General features: G+C 41.0%; 1 protein-coding gene across 3 annotated transcripts in view; it reads left to right on the plus strand.

Moving 5' to 3' along the window:
• snx9a (sorting nexin 9a) overlaps positions 1-18814 on the plus strand; it is a 52552-nt gene extending 33738 nt beyond the window's left edge. Inside the window, exons 8-18 of one of the 3 annotated variants that reach the window (XM_036962284.1) lie at positions 1365-1490; positions 2961-3078; positions 12155-12285; positions 12407-12510; positions 12704-12807; positions 13486-13563; positions 15755-15831; positions 16221-16310; positions 16537-16651; positions 16739-16830; positions 18359-18814. In XM_036962284.1, coding sequence (XP_036818179.1) covers positions 1365-1490; positions 2961-3078; positions 12155-12285; positions 12407-12510; positions 12704-12807; positions 13486-13563; positions 15755-15831; positions 16221-16310; positions 16537-16651; positions 16739-16830; positions 18359-18406 — 1083 coding nt within the window. In that variant the 3' untranslated portion in view covers positions 18407-18814. The remainder of the gene's footprint in view (positions 1-1364; positions 1491-2960; positions 3079-12154; positions 12286-12406; positions 12511-12703; positions 12808-13485; positions 13564-15754; positions 15832-16220; positions 16311-16536; positions 16652-16738; positions 16831-18358) is intronic. The other 2 variants (XM_036962282.1, XM_036962283.1) reach the window with 2 other exon arrangements.
• Positions 18815-19334: the final 520 nt, after the last annotated feature.

Consider the following 19334-nt stretch of genomic DNA (forward strand, 5'->3'; position numbering starts at 1 on the left):
CATTAACATTACATGAACATTACTTTACAGTACATAACATTACTTTACAGTACATTAACATTAATGCACAGTACATTAACATTACTTTACAGTACATTGCATGAACATTACTTTACAGTACATTGCATTAACATTACATAAACATTACTTTACAGTACATAACATTACTTTACAGTACTTTACAGTACATTACATGAACATTACATGAACATTACTTTACAGTACATAACATTACTTTGCAGTACATTAACATTAATGTACAGTACATTAACATTACTTTACAGTACATTGCATGAACATTACTTTACAGTACATTGCATTAACATTACATAAACATTACTTTACAGTACATAACATTACTTTACAGTACTTTACAGTACATTACATGAACATTACTTTACAGTACATAACATTACTTTGCAGTACATTAACATTAATGTACAGTACATTAACATTACTTTACAGTACATTGCATGAACATTACTTTACAGTACATTACAGTACATGAACATTACTTTACATTACATTACTTTACAGTGCATTATGGTAACATTACTTTACAGGACATTGTGTTAACATTACTTTACAGGACATTACTTAACAGTACATCACATTAACATTTATTCACAGTACATTACATTAACTTTACAGTACACTACATTAACATTACGTTACATTACATTAACAGTGCATACATTAACATTACTTTACAGTGAATTACATTAACATGACTTAATAGTACATTACATTAACATTAACATGACATTATAGTACATTGCATGAACATTACTTTACAGTACATTTCATTAACATTACTTTGCAGTACATTGCGTTAACATTACTTTACAGTACATTACATTAACATTATATTACAGTACATTACATCAACATTACAGTACATTACATCAACATTATATTACAGTACATTACATTAACATTACTTTACAGTACACCACGTTAACATTACTTTACAGTACATCACGTTAACATTTATTTACAGTACATTGCATTACATTACATTAACATTGCATTGACATGACTTTACAATAAATTACTTTTACATCCATCTGCATTACTTTACATTACTTTTACAAGGCATTACATTTACATTATATTACATTCACATTACATTTAGATGACATTATTTATATAACATTACATTACTCTACATTTATGTAACAGTACATTTACAAGGCATTACATTTATGGGGGGGAAACTCCATCTGCTACTCTAGATGGTAATAGCAATGTAGTAATTGTTTGTGTGTGTGTGTGTGTGTGTGTGTGTGTGTGTGTGTGTGTGTGTGTGTGTGTGTGTGTGTGTGTGTGTGTGTGTGTGTGTGTGTGTGTGTGTGTGTGTGTAGATGGGAGATGTGGGGCCAGTGTGGCTGTATCCCCAGTCTCCTCTTGACTGTGTCGTGGCTGATCCTAAAAAGGGCTCTAAGATGTATGGGCTGAAGAGTTACATAGAATATCAGGTCACACCCAACGTGAGTATCACACACACACACACACACACACACACACACACACACTAGTGCTGAGCGATTAGTGCTTTTTGAGGTCGTTTCAGTTCGGTTCCGTTTTGATTTGTATAAAAATAAAAAATAATTATGCTTAAGCTTTTTAATAGAAATTAAATTTTTGTAGAAATTCCAAAGCCAAATTTTTAGAACATTCAAGTGTCTTATTAAGTTGTTTTTATTTGAGGACTGTCATCTCTGCTCAGGCAGTAGCAGCCAACCATCTAACCTCATTAACAAGTCATCCTATTTAGCTAGGCTAGTAACTAGCTAGCTGGCTATCTAGTAGCTACCTAATATGTAATAGTAACTAGCTAGCTAGTAGCTACCTAATATGTAACAGTAACTGGATAGCTAGTAGCTACCTAATATGTAATAGTAACTAGCTAGCTAGTAGCTACCTAATATGTAACAGTAACTAGCTATCTAGTAGCTACCTAATATGTAATAGTAACTAGCTAGCTAGTAGCTACCTAATATGTAACAGTAACTGGATAGCTAGTAGCTACCTAATATGTAATAGTAACTAGCTAGCTAGTAGCTACCTAATATGTAACAGTAACTGGATAGCTAGTAGCTACCTAATATGTAATAGTAACTAGCTAGCTAGTAGCTACCTAATATGTAACAGTAACTGGATAGCTAGTAGCTACCTAATATGTAATAGTAACTAGATAGCTAGTAGCTACCTAATATGTAATAGTAACTAGCTAGCTAGTAGCTACCTAATATGTAATAGTAACTAGCTAGCCAGTAGCTACCTAATATGTAATAGTAACTAGCTAGCCAGTAGCTACCTAATATGTAACAGTAACTAGCTAGCCAGTAGCTACCTAATATGTAATAGTAACTAGCTAGCCAGTAGCTACATAATATGTAACAGTAACTAGCTAGCCAGTAGCTACCTAATATGTAATAGTAACTAGCTAGCCAGCTAACCTAATATGCTGCAGAGCTGTCTGACGATAAAACTATTTTAGTTGTTCTTCAAAGTAGATAGGGCATGCTTTCAAGACGGCTAATTACCAAGTACTACAAATATTAATCGGGTACAGCTCCCTAACGAACTGTCAATATCCCTATTGTCGTTGTGCTGTGTACATTCCTCTCTCGTGTGTCTTTCTGGGGCCGGAAGAGCAGGGCAGGCGCAATGGATTGTAGTCATTGTAGTTAATTACCACGTTTTCTGCCCTGAACTAAGTTTAATATTTTCTGTTGAAAACTACAACTTCCAGCGGCCCACAGTTTGTTCTTGATCTGATTTCTAAACGGCTCACAAAAAAATACAAACTAAATGGAATTCAAGTAATTGAACTGACGTCGGTCAATTTAGTTGTTTAATAACACACACACACACACACACACACACACACACACACACACACACACACACACACACACACACTTCTCTGACTCTTCTTTTTGTGTTTTCTACAGACGACCAACAGACCTGTCAATCACAGGTATAAGCATTTTGATTGGCTGTATGAGCGCCTGTTGGAGAAGTTTGGTTCCGCCATCCCCATCCCCTCGCTGCCTGACAAACAAGTCACAGGTCAGTGGCTTCCATGGCAACCGTCGCCTCAGATTTTCCTGAATAGGTCTTGTGGTCTGAAAAAGCGTGGCTTTAGAAAATATGTATTGAGCTGTGTGTAAGGCATCCTTCAAGCATACAGTGCCTTGCGAAAGTATTCGGCCCCCTTGAACTTTGCGACCTTTTGCCACATTTCAGGCTTCAAACATAAAGATATAAAACTGTATTTTTTTGTGAAGAATCAAAAACAGGTGGGACACAATCATGAAGTGGAACGACATTTATTGGATATTTCAAACTTTTTTAACAAATCAAAAACTGAAAAATTGGGCGTGCAAAATTATTCAGCCCCCTTAAGTTAATACTTTGTAGCGCCACCTTTTGCTGCGATTACAGCTGTAAGTCGCTTGGGGTATGTCTCTCAGTTTTGCACATCGAGAGACTGACATTTTTTCCCATTCCTCCTTGCAAAACAGCTCGAGCTCGGTGAGGTTGGATGGAGAGCATTTGTGAACAGCAGTTTTCAGTTCTTTCCACAGATTCTCGATTGGATTCAGGTCCGGACTTTGACTTGGCCATTCTAACACCTGGATATGTTTATTTTTGAACCATTCCATTGTAGATTTTGCTTTATGTTTTGGATCATTATCTTGTTGGAAGACAAATCTCCGTCCCAGTCTCAGGTCTTTTGCAGACTCCATCAGGTTTTCTTCCAGAAGGGTCCTGTATTTGGCTCCATCCATCTTCCCATCAATTTTAACCATCTTCCCTGTCCCTGCTGAAGAAAAGCAGGCCCAAACCATGATGCTGCCACCACCATGTTTGACAGTGGGGATGGTGTGTTCAGGGTGATGAGCTGTGTTGCTTTTAGGCCAAACATAACGTTTTGCATTGTTGCCAAAAAGTTAAATTTTGGTTTCATCTGACCAGAGCACCTTCTTCCACATGTTTGGTGTGTCTCCCAGGTGGCTTGTGGCAAACTTTAAACGACACTTTTTATGGATATCTTTAAGAAATGGCTTTCTTCTTGCCACTCTTCCATAAAGGCCAGATTTGTGCAATATACGACTGATTGTTGTCCTATGGACAGAGTCTCCCACCTCAGCTGTAGATCTCTGCAGTTCATCCAGAGTGATCATGGGCCTCTTGGCTGCATCTCTGATCAGTCTTCTCCTTGTATGAGCTGAAAGTTTGAAATATCCAATAAATGTCGTTCCACTTTATGATTGTGTCCCACTTGTTGTTGATTCTTCACAAAAAAATACAGTTTTATATCTTTATGTTTGAAGCCTGAAATGTGGCAAAAGGTCGCAAAGTTCAAGGGGGCCGAATACTTTCGCAAGGCACTGTAAAGAGTTCTGTATTGGAGCCTGTTGACAATGGCCATCTAGTGAGGTCATAAATAGTTCTCTATTGGAGCCTGTTGACAATGGTCATCTAGTGAGGTCATAAATATTTATGTATTGGAGCCTGTTGACAATGGCCATCTAATGAGGTGTTTTATCGATTCCCCTGACAGCCCATACACACAAAATGTATGCAAGTCACGTTGGATAAAAGTGTCTTCTAAATGGCATTTATTATTATTATTATTACAGGTATAAATGTTAAAGTTTAGTATAAAATAGGTTTTGTAATTTACTGGTTCAGAATGTCACTATGGTACGTCTATTAACATGGTGATGAGAGAAATCCAATTATCTGTTGTTGTTTTTACACACAACGCAAAGACCGAGGGGGAGGAGAATATGATGGTGGATGTTGTTGGCTTATACGGCCAGGATATAGGGTTGTAGTGATTTAGTAGGTACAAAACACATATCAGGGTGAAATAGGGTTAGGGTTAGATAGGGTTGTAGTGATTTAGAAGGGACAAAACACATATCTGGGTGAAATAGGGTTAGGGTTAGGGTTAGGGTTAGATAGGGTTAGGGTTAGGGTTAGATAGGGTTGTAGTGATTTAGAAGGGACAAAACACATATCAGGGTGAAATCAAAACATAAAAAGTGCATGAAGGGTCAAGTAGTGCTGCCGGGTGAATAGAGTGGAAGGAAATGGGTTTAACAGTACCACGTAATTAACAGGAAGGAAATGGGTTTAACAGTAATGTAATTAACAGGAAGGAAATGGGTTTAACAGTAATGTAATTAACAGGAAGGAAATGGGTTTAACAGTACCATGTAATTAACAGGAGGTAAATGGGTTTAACAGTAACACGTAATTAACAGGAAGGAAATGGGTTTAACAGTAACATGTAATTAACAGGAAGGAAATGGGTTTAACAGTACCACGTAATTAACAGGAAGTAAATGGGTTTAACAGTAACGTAATTAGCAGGAGGTAAATGGGTTTAACAGTACCATGTAATTAACAGGAGGTAAATGGGTTTAACAGTACCATGTAATTAACAGGAAGGAAATGGGTTTAACAGTAACGTAATTAACAGGAAGGAAATGGGTTTAACAGTGCCATGTAATTAACAGGAAGGAAATGGGTTTAACAGTAACGTAATTAACAGGAAGGAAATGGGTTTAACAGTACCATGTAATTAACAGGAAGGAAATGGGTTTAACAGTAACGTAATTAACAGGAAGGAAATGGGTTTAACAGTAACGTAATTAACAGGAAGGAAATGGGTTTAACAGTAATGTAATTAACAGGAGGTAAATGAGTTTAACATTAATGTAATTAACAGGAAGGAAATGGGTTTAACAGTACCATGTAATTAACAGGAAGGAAATGGGTTTAACAGTACCATGTAATTAACAGGAAGGAAATGGGTTTAACAGTACCATGTAATTAACAGGAAGGAAATGGGTTTAACAGTACCATGTAATTAACAGGAAGGAAATGGGTTTAACAGTACCATGTAATTAACAGGAAGGAAATGGGTTTAACAGTAACACGTAATTAACAGGAAGGAAATGGGTTTAACAGTACCATGTAATTAACAGGGAGGAAATGGGTTTAACAGTACCATGTAATTAACAGGAAGGAAATGGGTTTAACAGTACCATGTAATTAACAGGAAGGAAATGGGTTTAACAGTAACACGTAATTAACAGGAAGGAAATGGGTTTAACAGTAACGTAATTAACAGGAAGGAAATGGGTTTAACAGTACCATGTAATTAACAGGAAGGAAATGGGTTTAACAGTAACGTAATTAACAGGAAGGAAATGGGTTTAACAGTACCATGTAATTAACAGGAAGTAAACGGGTTTAACAGTAACGTAATTAACAGGAAGGAAATGGGTTTAACAGTAACGTAATTAACAGGAAGGAAATGGGTTTAACAGTAACGTAATTAACAGGAAGGAAATGGGTTTAACAGTAACGTAATTAACAGGAAGGAAATGGGTTTAACAGTACCATGTAATTAACAGGAAGGAAATGGGTTTAACAGTACCATGTAATTAACAGGAAGGAAATGGGTTTAACAGTAACGTAATTAACAGGAAGGAAATGGGTTTAACAGTACCATGTAATTAACAGGAAGGAAATGGGTTTAACAGTAACGTAATTAACAGGAAGGAAATGGGTTTAACAGTACCATGTAATTAACAGGAGGTAAATGGGTTTAACAGTACCATGTAATTAACAGGAAAGAAATGGGTTTAACAGTACCATGTAATTAACAGGAAGGAAATGGGTTTAACAGTACCATGTAATTAACAGGAAGGAAATGGGTTTAACAGTACCATGTAATTAACAGGAGGTAAATGGGTTTAACAGTACCATGTAATTAACAGGAAGGAAATGGGTTTAACAGTACCATGTAATTAACAGGAAGGAAATGGGTTTAACAGTAACGTAATTAACAGGAAGGAAATGGGTTTAACAGTACCATGTAATTAACAGGAAGGAAATGGGTTTAACAGTACCATGTAATTAACAGGAAGGAAATGGGTTTAACAGTAACACGTAATTAACAGGAAGGAAATGGGTTTAACAGTACCATGTAATTAACAGGAAAGAAATGGGTTTAACAGTAACACGTAATTAACAGGAAGTAAATGGGTTTAACAGTACCATGTAATTAACAGGAGGTAAATGGGTTTAACAGTACCATGTAATTAACAGGAAGGAAATGGGTTTAACAGTAACGAAATTAACAGGAAGGAAATGGGTTTAACAGTACCATGTAATTAACAGGAAGGAAATGGGTTTAACAGTAACGTAATTAACAGGAAGTAAATGGGTTTAACAGTAACGTAATTAACAGGAAGGAAATGGGTTTAACAGTACCATGTAATTAACAGGAGGTAAATGGGTTTAACAGTACCATGTAATTAACAGGAAGGAAATGGGTTTAACAGTACCATGTAATTAACAGGAAGGAAATGGGTTTAACAGTAACGTAATTAACAGGAAGGAAATGGGTTTAACAGTACCATGTAATTAACAGGAAGGAAATGGGTTTAACAGTACCATGTAATTAACAGGAAGGAAATGGGTTTAACAGTAACACGTAATTAACAGGAAGTAAATGGGTTTAACAGTACCATGTAATTAACAGGAGGTAAATGGGTTTAACAGTACCATGTAATTAACAGGAAGGAAATGGGTTTAACAGTAACGAAATTAACAGGAAGGAAATGGGTTTAACAGTACCATGTAATTAACAGGAAGGAAATGGGTTTAACAGTAACGTAATTAACAGGAAGTAAATGGGTTTAACAGTAACGTAATTAACAGGAAGGAAATGGGTTTAACAGTACCATGTAATTAACAGGAGGTAAATGGGTTTAACAGTACCATGTAATTAACAGGAAGGAAATGGGTTTAACAGTACCATGTAATTAACAGGAAGGAAATGGGTTTAACAGTAACGTAATTAACAGGAAGGAAATGGGTTTAACAGTACCATGTAATTAACAGGAAGGAAATGGGTTTAACAGTACCATGTAATTAACAGGAAGGAAATGGGTTTAACAGTAACACGTAATTAACAGGAAGGAAATGGGTTTAACAGTACCATGTAATTAACAGGAAAGAAATGGGTTTAACAGTAACACGTAATTAACAGGAAGTAAATGGGTTTAACAGTACCATGTAATTAACAGGAAGGAAATGGGTTTAACAGTATCATGTAATTAACAGGAAGGAAATGGGTTTAACAGTACCATGTAATTAACAGAAAGGAAATGGGTTTAACAGTACCATGTAATTAACAGGAAGGAAATGGGTTTAACAGTAACGTAATTAACAGGAAGGAAATGGGTTTAACAGTAACACGTAATTAACAGGAAGGAAATGGGTTTAACAGTAACGTAATTAACAGGAAGTAAATGGGTTTAACAGTAACGTAATTAACAGGAAGGAAATGGGTTTAACAGTAACACGTAATTAACAGGAAGGAAATGGGTTTAACAGTAACGTAATTAACAGGAAGTAAATGGGTTTAACAGTAACGTAATTAACAGGAAGGAAATGGGTTTAACAGTACCATGTAATTAACAGGAAAGAAATGGTTTTAACATTAACGTAAATAACAGGAAGTAAATGGGTTTAACAGTAACGTAATTAACAGGAAGGAAATGGGTTTAACAGTACCATGTAATTAACAGGAAGGAAATGGGTTTAACAGTACCATGTAATTAACAGGAGGTAAATGGGTTTAACAGTAACACGTAATAAGGAGGACACTGACAAACATAAACTAAAACAGAACAGAACATGGCATAACAAACTTGAGGACATGAATATCATCAAAGGGGTGTAATAACTAAGACTAGAAAATGTGGAAGCATAATACATGTTCAGCAAGAGCACTTACATTTAAACACTCCCCATAATATAACATGTAAACACTCCCCGTAACATAACAGCACTTACATTTAAACACTCCCCCGTAATATAACAGAGCACTTACATTTAAACACTACCCCGTAATATAACAGCACTTACATTTAAACACTCCCCGTAATATAACAGCACTTACATTTAAACACTCCCCCGTAATATAACAGCACTTACATTTAAACACTCCCCCGTAATATAACATGTAAACACTCCCCGTAACATAACAGCACTTACATTTAAACACTCCCCCGTAATATAACAGCACTTACATTTAAACACTCCCCCGTAATATAACAGCACTTACATTTAAACACTCCCCCGTAATATAACATGTAAACACTCCCCGTAACATAACAGCACTTACATTTAAACACTCCCCCGTAATATAACAGCACTTACATTTAAACACTCCCCCGTAATATAACAGAGCACTTACATTTAAACACTCCCCGTAATATAACATGTAAACACTCCCCGTAACATAACAGCACTTACATTTAAACACTCCCCCGTAATATAACAGCACTTACATTTAAACACTCCCCCGTAATATAACAGCACTTACATTTAAACACTACCCCGTAATATAACAGCCCTTACATTTAAACACTCCCCCGTAATATAACAGCCCTTACATTTAAACACTCCCCCGTAATATAACAGCACTTACATTTAAACACTCCCCCGTAATATAACAGCACTTACATTTAAACACTACCCCGTAATATAACAGCCCTTACATTTAAACACTCCCCCGTAATATAACAGCCCTTACATTTAAACACTCCCCCGTAATATAACAGCCCTTACATTTAAACACTACCCCGTAATATAACAGCCCTTACATTTAAACACTCCCCCGTAATATAACAGCCCTTACATTTAAACACTCCCCATAATATAACAGAGCACTTACATTTAAACACTCCCCCGTAATATAACAGAGCACTTACATTTAAACACTCCCCGTAATATAACAGCACTTACATTTAAACACTCCCCCGTAATATAACAGCACTTACATTTAAACACTCCCCCGTAATATAACAGAGCACTTACATTTAAACACTCCCCCGTAATATAACAGCCCTTACATTTAAACACTCCCCATAATATAACAGAGCACTTACATTTAAACACTCCCCCGTAATATAACAGAGCACTTACATTTAAACACTCCCCGTAATATAACAGCACTTACATTTAAACACTCCCCCGTAATATAACAGCACTTACATTTAAACACTCCCCCGTAATATAACAGCACTTACATTTAAACACTCCCCCGTAATATAACAGCACTTACATTTAAACACTACCCCGTAATATAACAGCCCTTACATTTAAACACTCCCCCGTAATATAACAGCCCTTACATTTAAACACTCCCCATAATATAACAGAGCACTTACATTTAAACACTCCCCCGTAATATAACAGAGCACTTACATTTAAACACTCCCCGTAATATAACAGCACTTACATTTAAACACTCCCCCGTAATATAACAGCACTTACATTTAAACACTCCCCCGTAATATAACAGAGCACTTACATTTAAACACTCCCCGTAATATAACAGCACTTACATTTAAACACTCCCCCGTAATATAACAGAAAAGGTTTCCGGTTTTATTATTCCGTAGAGACGGGATATGCATGGTATAACGTCGTCCAACCTGCTTACTGGCAGGTTCCTTCTGGACAATACAACAACAATAACAAATATAATAATATTGAACAATAAAGTAAATGGATCAGTATTATATAATATAATTTTTAGTATAACTATTAGTATAAGTATAATACAGGAAATCACAATTTAATAGTCCAAAAGCTGAAGACCAGGTTCCATGTTAACTAGCTAGCTAACATTAGGCTAATAACTAGCAAACCAAATGGCTTTGAGATTCGAATAATGTTACTACACAGATCATACGTGTAATATTAGCTAGCGAGCTAGTCAGCTAACGTCAGCTAGCTAGCTAACAGTACACTTTAACATGAAGTGAATCCAGGTACGTTTATCAGGTTCTGGAGTAAGGAGCCAACTCATCTTAAAACAGAAAGGAAAACGGTTTAGCAATTTACTATAATCCCAACTCATGACGTTACTAACCTGCATCAATCTGCAGATAGCTAACACACCAGGTTCATTGTTAACTAGCTAGCTAACATGAGGCTATAACGAGCAAAGCAAATGGCTCTGAGATACAAATAATATTACTACACAGATCGTACAGGTAACGTTAGCTAGCTGACTTAACATCAACAGTCAAACACGCAAGCTAACTGGCTAATATTAGCTAGCTTGCTAGCTACTTCCAGACACATGAGAAACCAGCTCACTCTGAGCTGACCATTTTACTCACCCTATTGAAATGGATATTTGCATAGTGAAGTATTTTGTTTAAACATGTAGCTAGCTAGCTAAACAATGAACCATAATCCCAACTCATGACGTTACTACCCTGCATGAATCTGCAGGTAACTAATCAACCGAGTTCAACGTTAGCCAGCTAACATTAGGCTAATAACTAGCAAACCAAATGGCTTTGAGATACGAATAATATTACCCCTCAGATCATACATGTAATATTAGCTAGTGAGCTAGTCAGCTAACGTCAGCTAGCAAGCTAACAGTACACTTTAACAGGAAATGAATACAACTTTCTGACAAAATTTTGTAACATGTAATATCTGAAAATGTAGCTAGCTGGACTATCTTACCCTTATACATGGATGGACGCTTCTCCCTCTCTCACGGTTGCCATGGTTTCCCTTAGATGGAAGATGTCATCCAGAGACAGGTCTCCTTAGCCATCATACTCTAAATCCACTGATTTCAAAACTCTGTCCTCCTCAAAGTAGAGAGCAACACTTACGCAGTTATACCACAAGATCTATTTTTTTTTTTTAAATTTAAGATGCGTTAGACAGGATTACCTAGACATACTGACCGGCTCAAATAGACAGAAGCACGCTGAATGGCAGACCAATCGGGAACTCATCTCTCTGCATGTCCAGCCCACTCATTATCTCAGCCAATCATGGCTAGCGTGAAAGCTTGCTGTCTTTTTCTGTGGCTGAACCAACTAGGCTCCTAATTTAACATTTGTATTCGTATTTACAGATGGCACACAAGTTTGTTATTAAGTGATGACAGGTGGAGTGGGTAGGAGCGTGACCAAGGACCAATTAGTTCAACCAGGTCGTCTGCAGAAGAGTGGTCGTCAAATGCAATATTATTATTATTAGTATTATTATTCTATCCATTCCTCCATCTTGCCAGGTCGTTTTGAGGAGGAGTTTATCAAGATGAGGATGGAGAGGCTGCAGGGCTGGATGTGTCGTATGTGTCGCCATCCCGTCGTCTCTAACAGTGACGTCTTCCAACTCTTCCTCACATACAGAGACGAGAAGGTACACACACGCACACACACACACACACACGCACGCACACACACACACGCGCACGCACGCACACACACAGTCGTGCAGTCCTTCACTCTCTCTGTCTGTCTGTGTGTATGTATTTGGTCAGGAGTGGAAAACCGGGAAGAGGAGAGCAGAGAAGGATGAGTGTGTTGGACCAATGGTCTTCTCCACCATCGACCCTGAAGCTCCTGAGTTAGACATAATAGAAGTGTACGTATGGTAGATAGATACACACAGATTTCAGATGCTTATTTGACATTGGTTCTTATCTGGCTGTGTGTGTGTGTGTGTGTGTGTGTGTGTGTGTGTGTGTGTGCGCGTGTGTGTGTGCGCGTGTGTGTGTGCGTGTGTGCATGGTGTGTGGTGTGTGCGTGCGTGTGTGTGTGTGTGTGTGTGTGTGCAGGGAGCAGAAGTGTGAGTTGTTCAGTAGGTTCACTAAAGAGATGGATGATGGAGTTAAAGACCTGCTGAACGTTGGGAACATACACTGGAAACGCTGCACAGGCCGTGAGGAGTGAAACACACACACACACACACACACACCCTTCCTGCCTTGAAAAACTACAAACTCTACCTATTGTCTCTGGAAATTGTCCACACCCAGTCTCAACCCTAACCCTACTTTGTTAAAACTACAACTCCCTCCTAGCCATACTCTCTTAAAACTACAACTCCCTCCTAGCCATACTCTGTTAAAACTACAACTCCCTCCTTGTCATACTCTGTTAAAACTACAACTCCCTCCTTGCCATACTCTGTTAAAACTACAACTCTCTCCTAACCCTACTCTGTTAAAACTACAACTCCCTCCTAGCCATACTCTGTTAAAACTACAACTCCCTCCTAGCCATACTCTGTTAAATCTACAACTCCCCCCTAACCCTACTCTGTTAAAACTACAACTCCCTCCTAACCCTACTCTGTTAAAACTACAACTCCCTCCTAACCCTACTCTGTTAAAACTACAACTCCCTCCTAACCCTACTCTGTTAAAACTACAACTCCCTCCTAACCCTACTCTGTTAAAACTACAACTCCCTCCTAACCCTACTCTGTTAAAACTACAACTCCCTCCTAGCCATACTCTGTTAAAACTACAACTCCCTCCTAACCCTACTCTGTTAAAACTACAACTCCCTCCAAGTCGTACTGCATTAAAACCAGGTGTCTGTTTGATGTGTTCAGCTCTGCGTAAGGAGTACCAGAAGATTGGGAAAGCCTTTCAGAACCTGTCATCTGTCTTCAACACCAGTGGCTATACAGGTATTGACTGACTCCCATGAGGATTTTTTAACCTTTATTTAACTAGGCAAGTCAGTTAAGAACAAATTCTTATTTTCAATGACGGCCTAAGGAACAGCGGGTTAACTGCCTTGTTCAGGGGTAGAACGACAGATTTGTACCTTGTCAGCTCGGGGATTTGAACTTGCAACCTTTCGGTTACTACTGCAACGCTCTAACCACTAGGCTACCCTGCCACCTCTACACTCTAACCACCAGGCTACCTGCCACCTCTACACTCTAACCACTAGGCTACCTGCCACCTCTACACTCTAACCACTAGGCTACCCTGCCACCTCTACACTCTAACCACTAGGCTACCTGCCACCTCTACACTCTAACCACTAGGCTACCCTGTCACCTCTACACTCTAACCACTAGGCTACCCTGTCACCTCTACACTCTAACCACTAGGCTACCCTGCCGCCTCTACACTCTAACCACTAGGCTACCTGCCACCTCTACACTCTAACCACTAGGCTACCCTGTCACCTCTACACTCTAACCACCAGGCTACCCTGTCACCTCTACACTCTAACCACTAGGCTACCTGCCACCTCTACACTCTAACCACTAGGCTACCTGCCTCCTCTACACTCTAACCACTAGGCTACCTGCCTCCTCTACACTCTAACCACTAGGCTACCTGCCTCCTCTAACCACTAGGCTACCTGCCTCCTCTACACTCTAACCACTAGGCTACCTGCCTCCTCTAACCACTAGGCTACCTGCCTCCTCTACACTCTAACCACTAGGCTACCTGCCTCCTCTAACCACTAGGCTACCCTGCCGCCTCTACACTCTAACCACTAGGCTACCCTGTCACCTCTACACTCTAACCACTAGGCTACCCTGTCACCTCTACACTCTAACCACTAGGCTACCCTGCCGCCTCTACACTCTAACCACTAGGCTACCCTGCCGCCTCTACACTCTAACCACTAGGCTACCCTGCCGCCTCTACACTCTAACCACTAGGCTACCCTGCCACCTCTACACTCTAACCACTAGGCTACCCTGTCACCTCTACACTCTAACCACCAGGCTACCTGCCACCTCTACACTCTAACCACTAGGCTACCTGCCACCTCTACACTCTAACCACTAGGCTACCTGCCACCTCTACACTCTAACCACTAGGCTACCTGCCACCTCTACACTCTAACCACCAGGCTACCTGCCACCTCTACACTCTAACCACTAGGCTACCTGCCACCTCTACACTCTAACCACTAGGCTACCTGCCACCTCTACACTCTAACCACTAGGCTACCTGCCACCTCTACACTCTAACCACTAGGCTACCTGCCACCTCTACACTCTAACCACTAGGCTACCTGCCACCTCTACACTCTAACCACTAGGCTACCTGCCACCTCTACACTCTAACCACTAGGCTACCTGCCACCTCTACACTCTAACCACTAGGCTACCTGCCATCTCTACACTCTAACCACTAGGCTACCTGCCATCTCTACACTCTAACCACTAGGCTACCCTGCCTCCTCTACACTCTAACCACTAGGCTACCTGCCATCTCTACACTCTAACCACTAGGCTACCTGCCATCTCTACACTCTAACCACTAGGCTACCCTGCCTCCTCTACACTCTAACCACTAGGCTACCTGCCATCTCTACACTCTAACCACTAGGCTACCTGCCATCTCTACACTCTAACCACTAGGCTACCTGCCTCCTCTAACCACTAGGCTACCCTGCCACCTCTACACTCTAACCACTAGGTTACCTGCCACCTCTACACTCTAACCACTAGGCTACCTGACACCTCTACACTCTAACCACTAGGCTACCTGACACCTCTACACTCTAACCACTAGGCTACCTGCCACCTCTACACTCTAACCACTAGGCTACCTGCCACCTCTACACTCTAACCACTAGGCTACCTACCACCTCTACACTCTAACCACCAGGCTACCTGCCACCTCTACACTCTAACCACTAGACTACCTGCCACCTCTACACTCTAACCACTAGGCTACCTGCCTCCTCTAACCACTAGGCTACCTGCCACCTCTACACTCTAACCACTAGGCTACCTGCCACCTCAAATGTATGCTCTGTGGTGCTGGCTACTGTCATAGTACTGTCACTAAACTGTACACTATGATCAATTGGGTCTCTGTCGTGTGTGTGTGTGCGTGGTGCAGGAGAGGCCACACTCACAGATGCTCTCACAGCTGCAGGGAAAACATACGAGGAGATCTCACAGATCGTAGCTGAGCAGGTAACAGACACACATAGATAACCTATGTTCTTCCTGTCCCTGAAGCATTTCCTGTTCGTCTCTCTCCCTCCTTCCTTCCTTCCTTTCGAATACTCTCTCTCTCTCTCTCTCTCTCTCTCTCTCTCTCTCTCTCTCTCTCTCTCTCTCTCTCTCTCTCTCTCTCTCTCTCTCTCTCTCTCTCTCTCTCTCTCTCTCTCTCTCTCTCTCTCTCTCTCTCTCTCTCTCTCTGCCATTCTCTCTCTCTGCCATTCTCTCTCTCTATGCCATTCTCTCTCTCTATGCCATTCTCTCCCTGTCTCCCACTCTGTCTCTCATTCTCTCATTGTCTCTGAAGGTCGAACTACAGACCCTGAGTGAAAACAAACGGTTGTGATGTATATTTCTTTCAGCCCAGAAAAGACCTTCATTTCCTGATGGAAACCAACAACGAATACAAAGGGTTGCTAGGCTGCTTCCCTGATACTATCGGAGTACACAAGGTACACAACAGACTCTACTACTGTCAACTATTATTATTATTATTAAGTGTTGTAGCCTGATACACGTCAGATCACGACTAAGTTGAAGAAGTAGTTTGTTGAGCAGTGCTTGATTTAGCTGGCCCGTAACAGTAGAACCAATGGAATAGTCCTAAAAGTACAAACTCCGCTCTCCAGGAGTGCTGGTCAAGCTAAATCAAGTGTGTGTGTGTGTGTGTGTGTGTAGGCGGCTATAGAGAAGGTGAGGGAAGGGGACAAGATGGTGGCAGCAGGGAAGATCACCACACAGGATAAAGGGACCATGGCCAAACGCATTAGCATCATGTGCTACTCACTACAAGGTAACACACACCCACACAGACACACACACACACACACGTTCACCTGTGTAACACAACCTCTTACCTGCCATCTGTGTTTCCATACAGCTGAGATGAACCACTTCCATAGCAACCGTATCTATGACTACAACAGAGTCATGCAGCTCTACCTGGAAGAACAGATCAGGTTCTATGAAACGGTAAGGGGGGGCAAGAGAGTGGGTTCTATAAAATGGTAAGGGGGGTAAGAGAGAGAGGGTTCTATGAAACGGTAAGGGGGGGCATGAGAGAGTAAGAAAGGGTTTTATGAAACAGTAAGGGGGGGGGCAAGAGAGAGAGGGTTCTATGAAACGGTAAGGGGGGGGGTAAGAGAGAGAGGGTTCTATGAAACGGTAAGGGGGGGCATGAGAGAGTAAGAAAGGGTTTTATGAAACAGTAAGGGGGGGGGCAAGAGAGAGAGGGTTCTATGAAACGGTAAGGGGGGTAAGAGAGAGGGAGGGTTCTGTGAAACGGTAAGGGGGGTAAGAGAGAGTAAGAAAGGGTTCTATGAAACGGTAAGGGGGGGTCAGAGAGAGTAAGAAAGGGTTCTATGAAACGGTAAGGGGGGTAAGAGAGAGGGAGGGTTCTGTGAAACGATAAGGGGGGTAAGAGAGAGGGAGGATTCTATGAAAAGGTAAGGGGGGCAAGAGAGAGAGGATTCTATGAATCGGTAAGGGGAGTAAGAGAGAGGGAGGATTCTATGAAATGGTAAGGGGGGCAAGAGAGAGGGAGGATTCTATGAAACGGTAAAGGGGGGCAAGAGAGAGGGAGGATTCTATGAAACGGTAAGGGGAGTAAGAGAGAGGGAGGGTTCTATGAAACGGTAAAGGGGGGCAAGAGAGAGAGGGTTCTATGAAACGGTAAGGGGAGTAAGAGAGAGGGAGGATTCTATGAAATGGTAAGGGGGGCAAGAGAGAGGGAGGATTCTATGAAACGGTAAGGGGAGTAAGAGAGAGGGAGGATTCTATGAAACGGTAAGGGGAGTAAGAGAGAGGGAGGATTCTATGAAACGGTAAGGGGAGTAAGAGAGAGGGAGGATTCTATGAAACGGTAAGGGGAGTAAGAGAGAGGGAGGGTTCTATGAAACGGTAAAGGGGGGCAAGAGAGAGAGGGTTCTATGAAACGGTAAATGGGGGTAAGAGAGAGAGGGTTCTATGAAACGGTAAGGGGGGGTAAGAGAGAGTAAGAAAGGGTTCTATGAAACGGTAAGGGGGTAAGAGAGAGGGAGGGTTCTGTGAAACGGTAAGGGGGGGTAAGAGAGAGAGAGGGTTCTGTGAAACGGTAAGGGGGGGTAAGAGAGAGAGAGGGTTCTATGAAACGGTAAGGGGGGTAAGAGAGAGGGTTCTGTGAAACGGTAAGAGAGAGAGAGGGTTATTGTGTTTCATGATGTTTTGAAAGAATCATATGTTTGGATAGAGAGAGACAATATGGTTTGAAAGACATCCATGTGCTCTATATCACACAAGTCTAAAGAGTAATACTGTAGATGCATGCTCTGGTTAATGTAGGTGTTGTCTCCTGTTGCATGATGGTTAATGTAGTTCTCGTCTCCTGTTGCATGCTCTGGTTAGTGTAGTTGTCTCTGTATGCTGTTTAATGTACTTGTAATCTGCCATTGCATGCTCTGGTTAATGTAGTTGTTGTCTCCTGTTGCATGATTGTTAATGTAGTTTTCTTCTCATTGGTCAGATTGCTGAGAAGCTGAAGCAAACCCTGGGCCAGTTTACCACCCTGTAAAGTGAAACACACACAAACCTTGTTCTTCTCCTTTCTGCTTCGTGGACCAACAACCTTAAACAGGATGGACTGGTGTCTGGATGATGTAGTTGGAAGACAGTATCACCCTGTGCCTTTTAACTACACAAGGAGTTAAACATAACGATGTTATATTTTAATATCACAGTGCAGAACAATATGTTAAATGTTGTTTCATAACCCTCTAATTATCTATTTTATTTATATTATAGATATATGAAATGGTTGTATTTCCTGTTTATTTTGGTTGGATGTTTTCACTTTGTCTTATTATTCTTATTCTGGATAATGTGATTTAGAGAGGGGATACAGAGGGGAGAGAGAGACAGAGGGGAGAGAGAGACAGAGGGCAGACAGAGGGGAGAGAGAGACAGAGGGGAGAGAGAGGGGAGAGAGAGACAGAGGGGAGACAGAGACAGAGGGGAGAGAGAGGGGATACAGAGGGGAGAGAGAGACAGAGGGGAGAGAGAGGGGAGAGAGAGACAGAGGGGAGACAGAGACAGAGGGGAGAGAGAGGGGATACAGAGGGGAGAGAGAGAGACAGAGAGGGGATACAGAGGGGAGAGAGAGACAGAGGGGGGATACAGAGGGGAGAGAGAGGGGAGAGAGAGACAGAGGGGAGAGAGAGACAGAGGGGAGAGAGAGACAGAGGGGAGAGAGATACAGAGGGGAGAGAGAGAGACAGAGAGGAGAGACAGAGGGGAGAGAGAATATGGGATACAGAGGGGAGAGGGAGAGAGACAGAGGGGAGACAGAGACAGAGAGAGTAGGGGAAACAGAGGGGAGAGAGAGACAGAGAGAATATGGGATACAGAGGGGAGAGAGAGACAGAGGGGAGAGAGAGACAGGGAGGGGAGAGAGAGAGAGACAGAGGGGAGAGAGAGACAGAGAGGGGAGACAGAGGGGAGAG

Source organism: Oncorhynchus mykiss, chromosome 25, assembly GCF_013265735.2.
Source record: "Oncorhynchus mykiss isolate Arlee chromosome 25, USDA_OmykA_1.1, whole genome shotgun sequence".
In the NCBI taxonomy this organism is placed as follows: domain Eukaryota; kingdom Metazoa; phylum Chordata; class Actinopteri; order Salmoniformes; family Salmonidae; genus Oncorhynchus; species Oncorhynchus mykiss.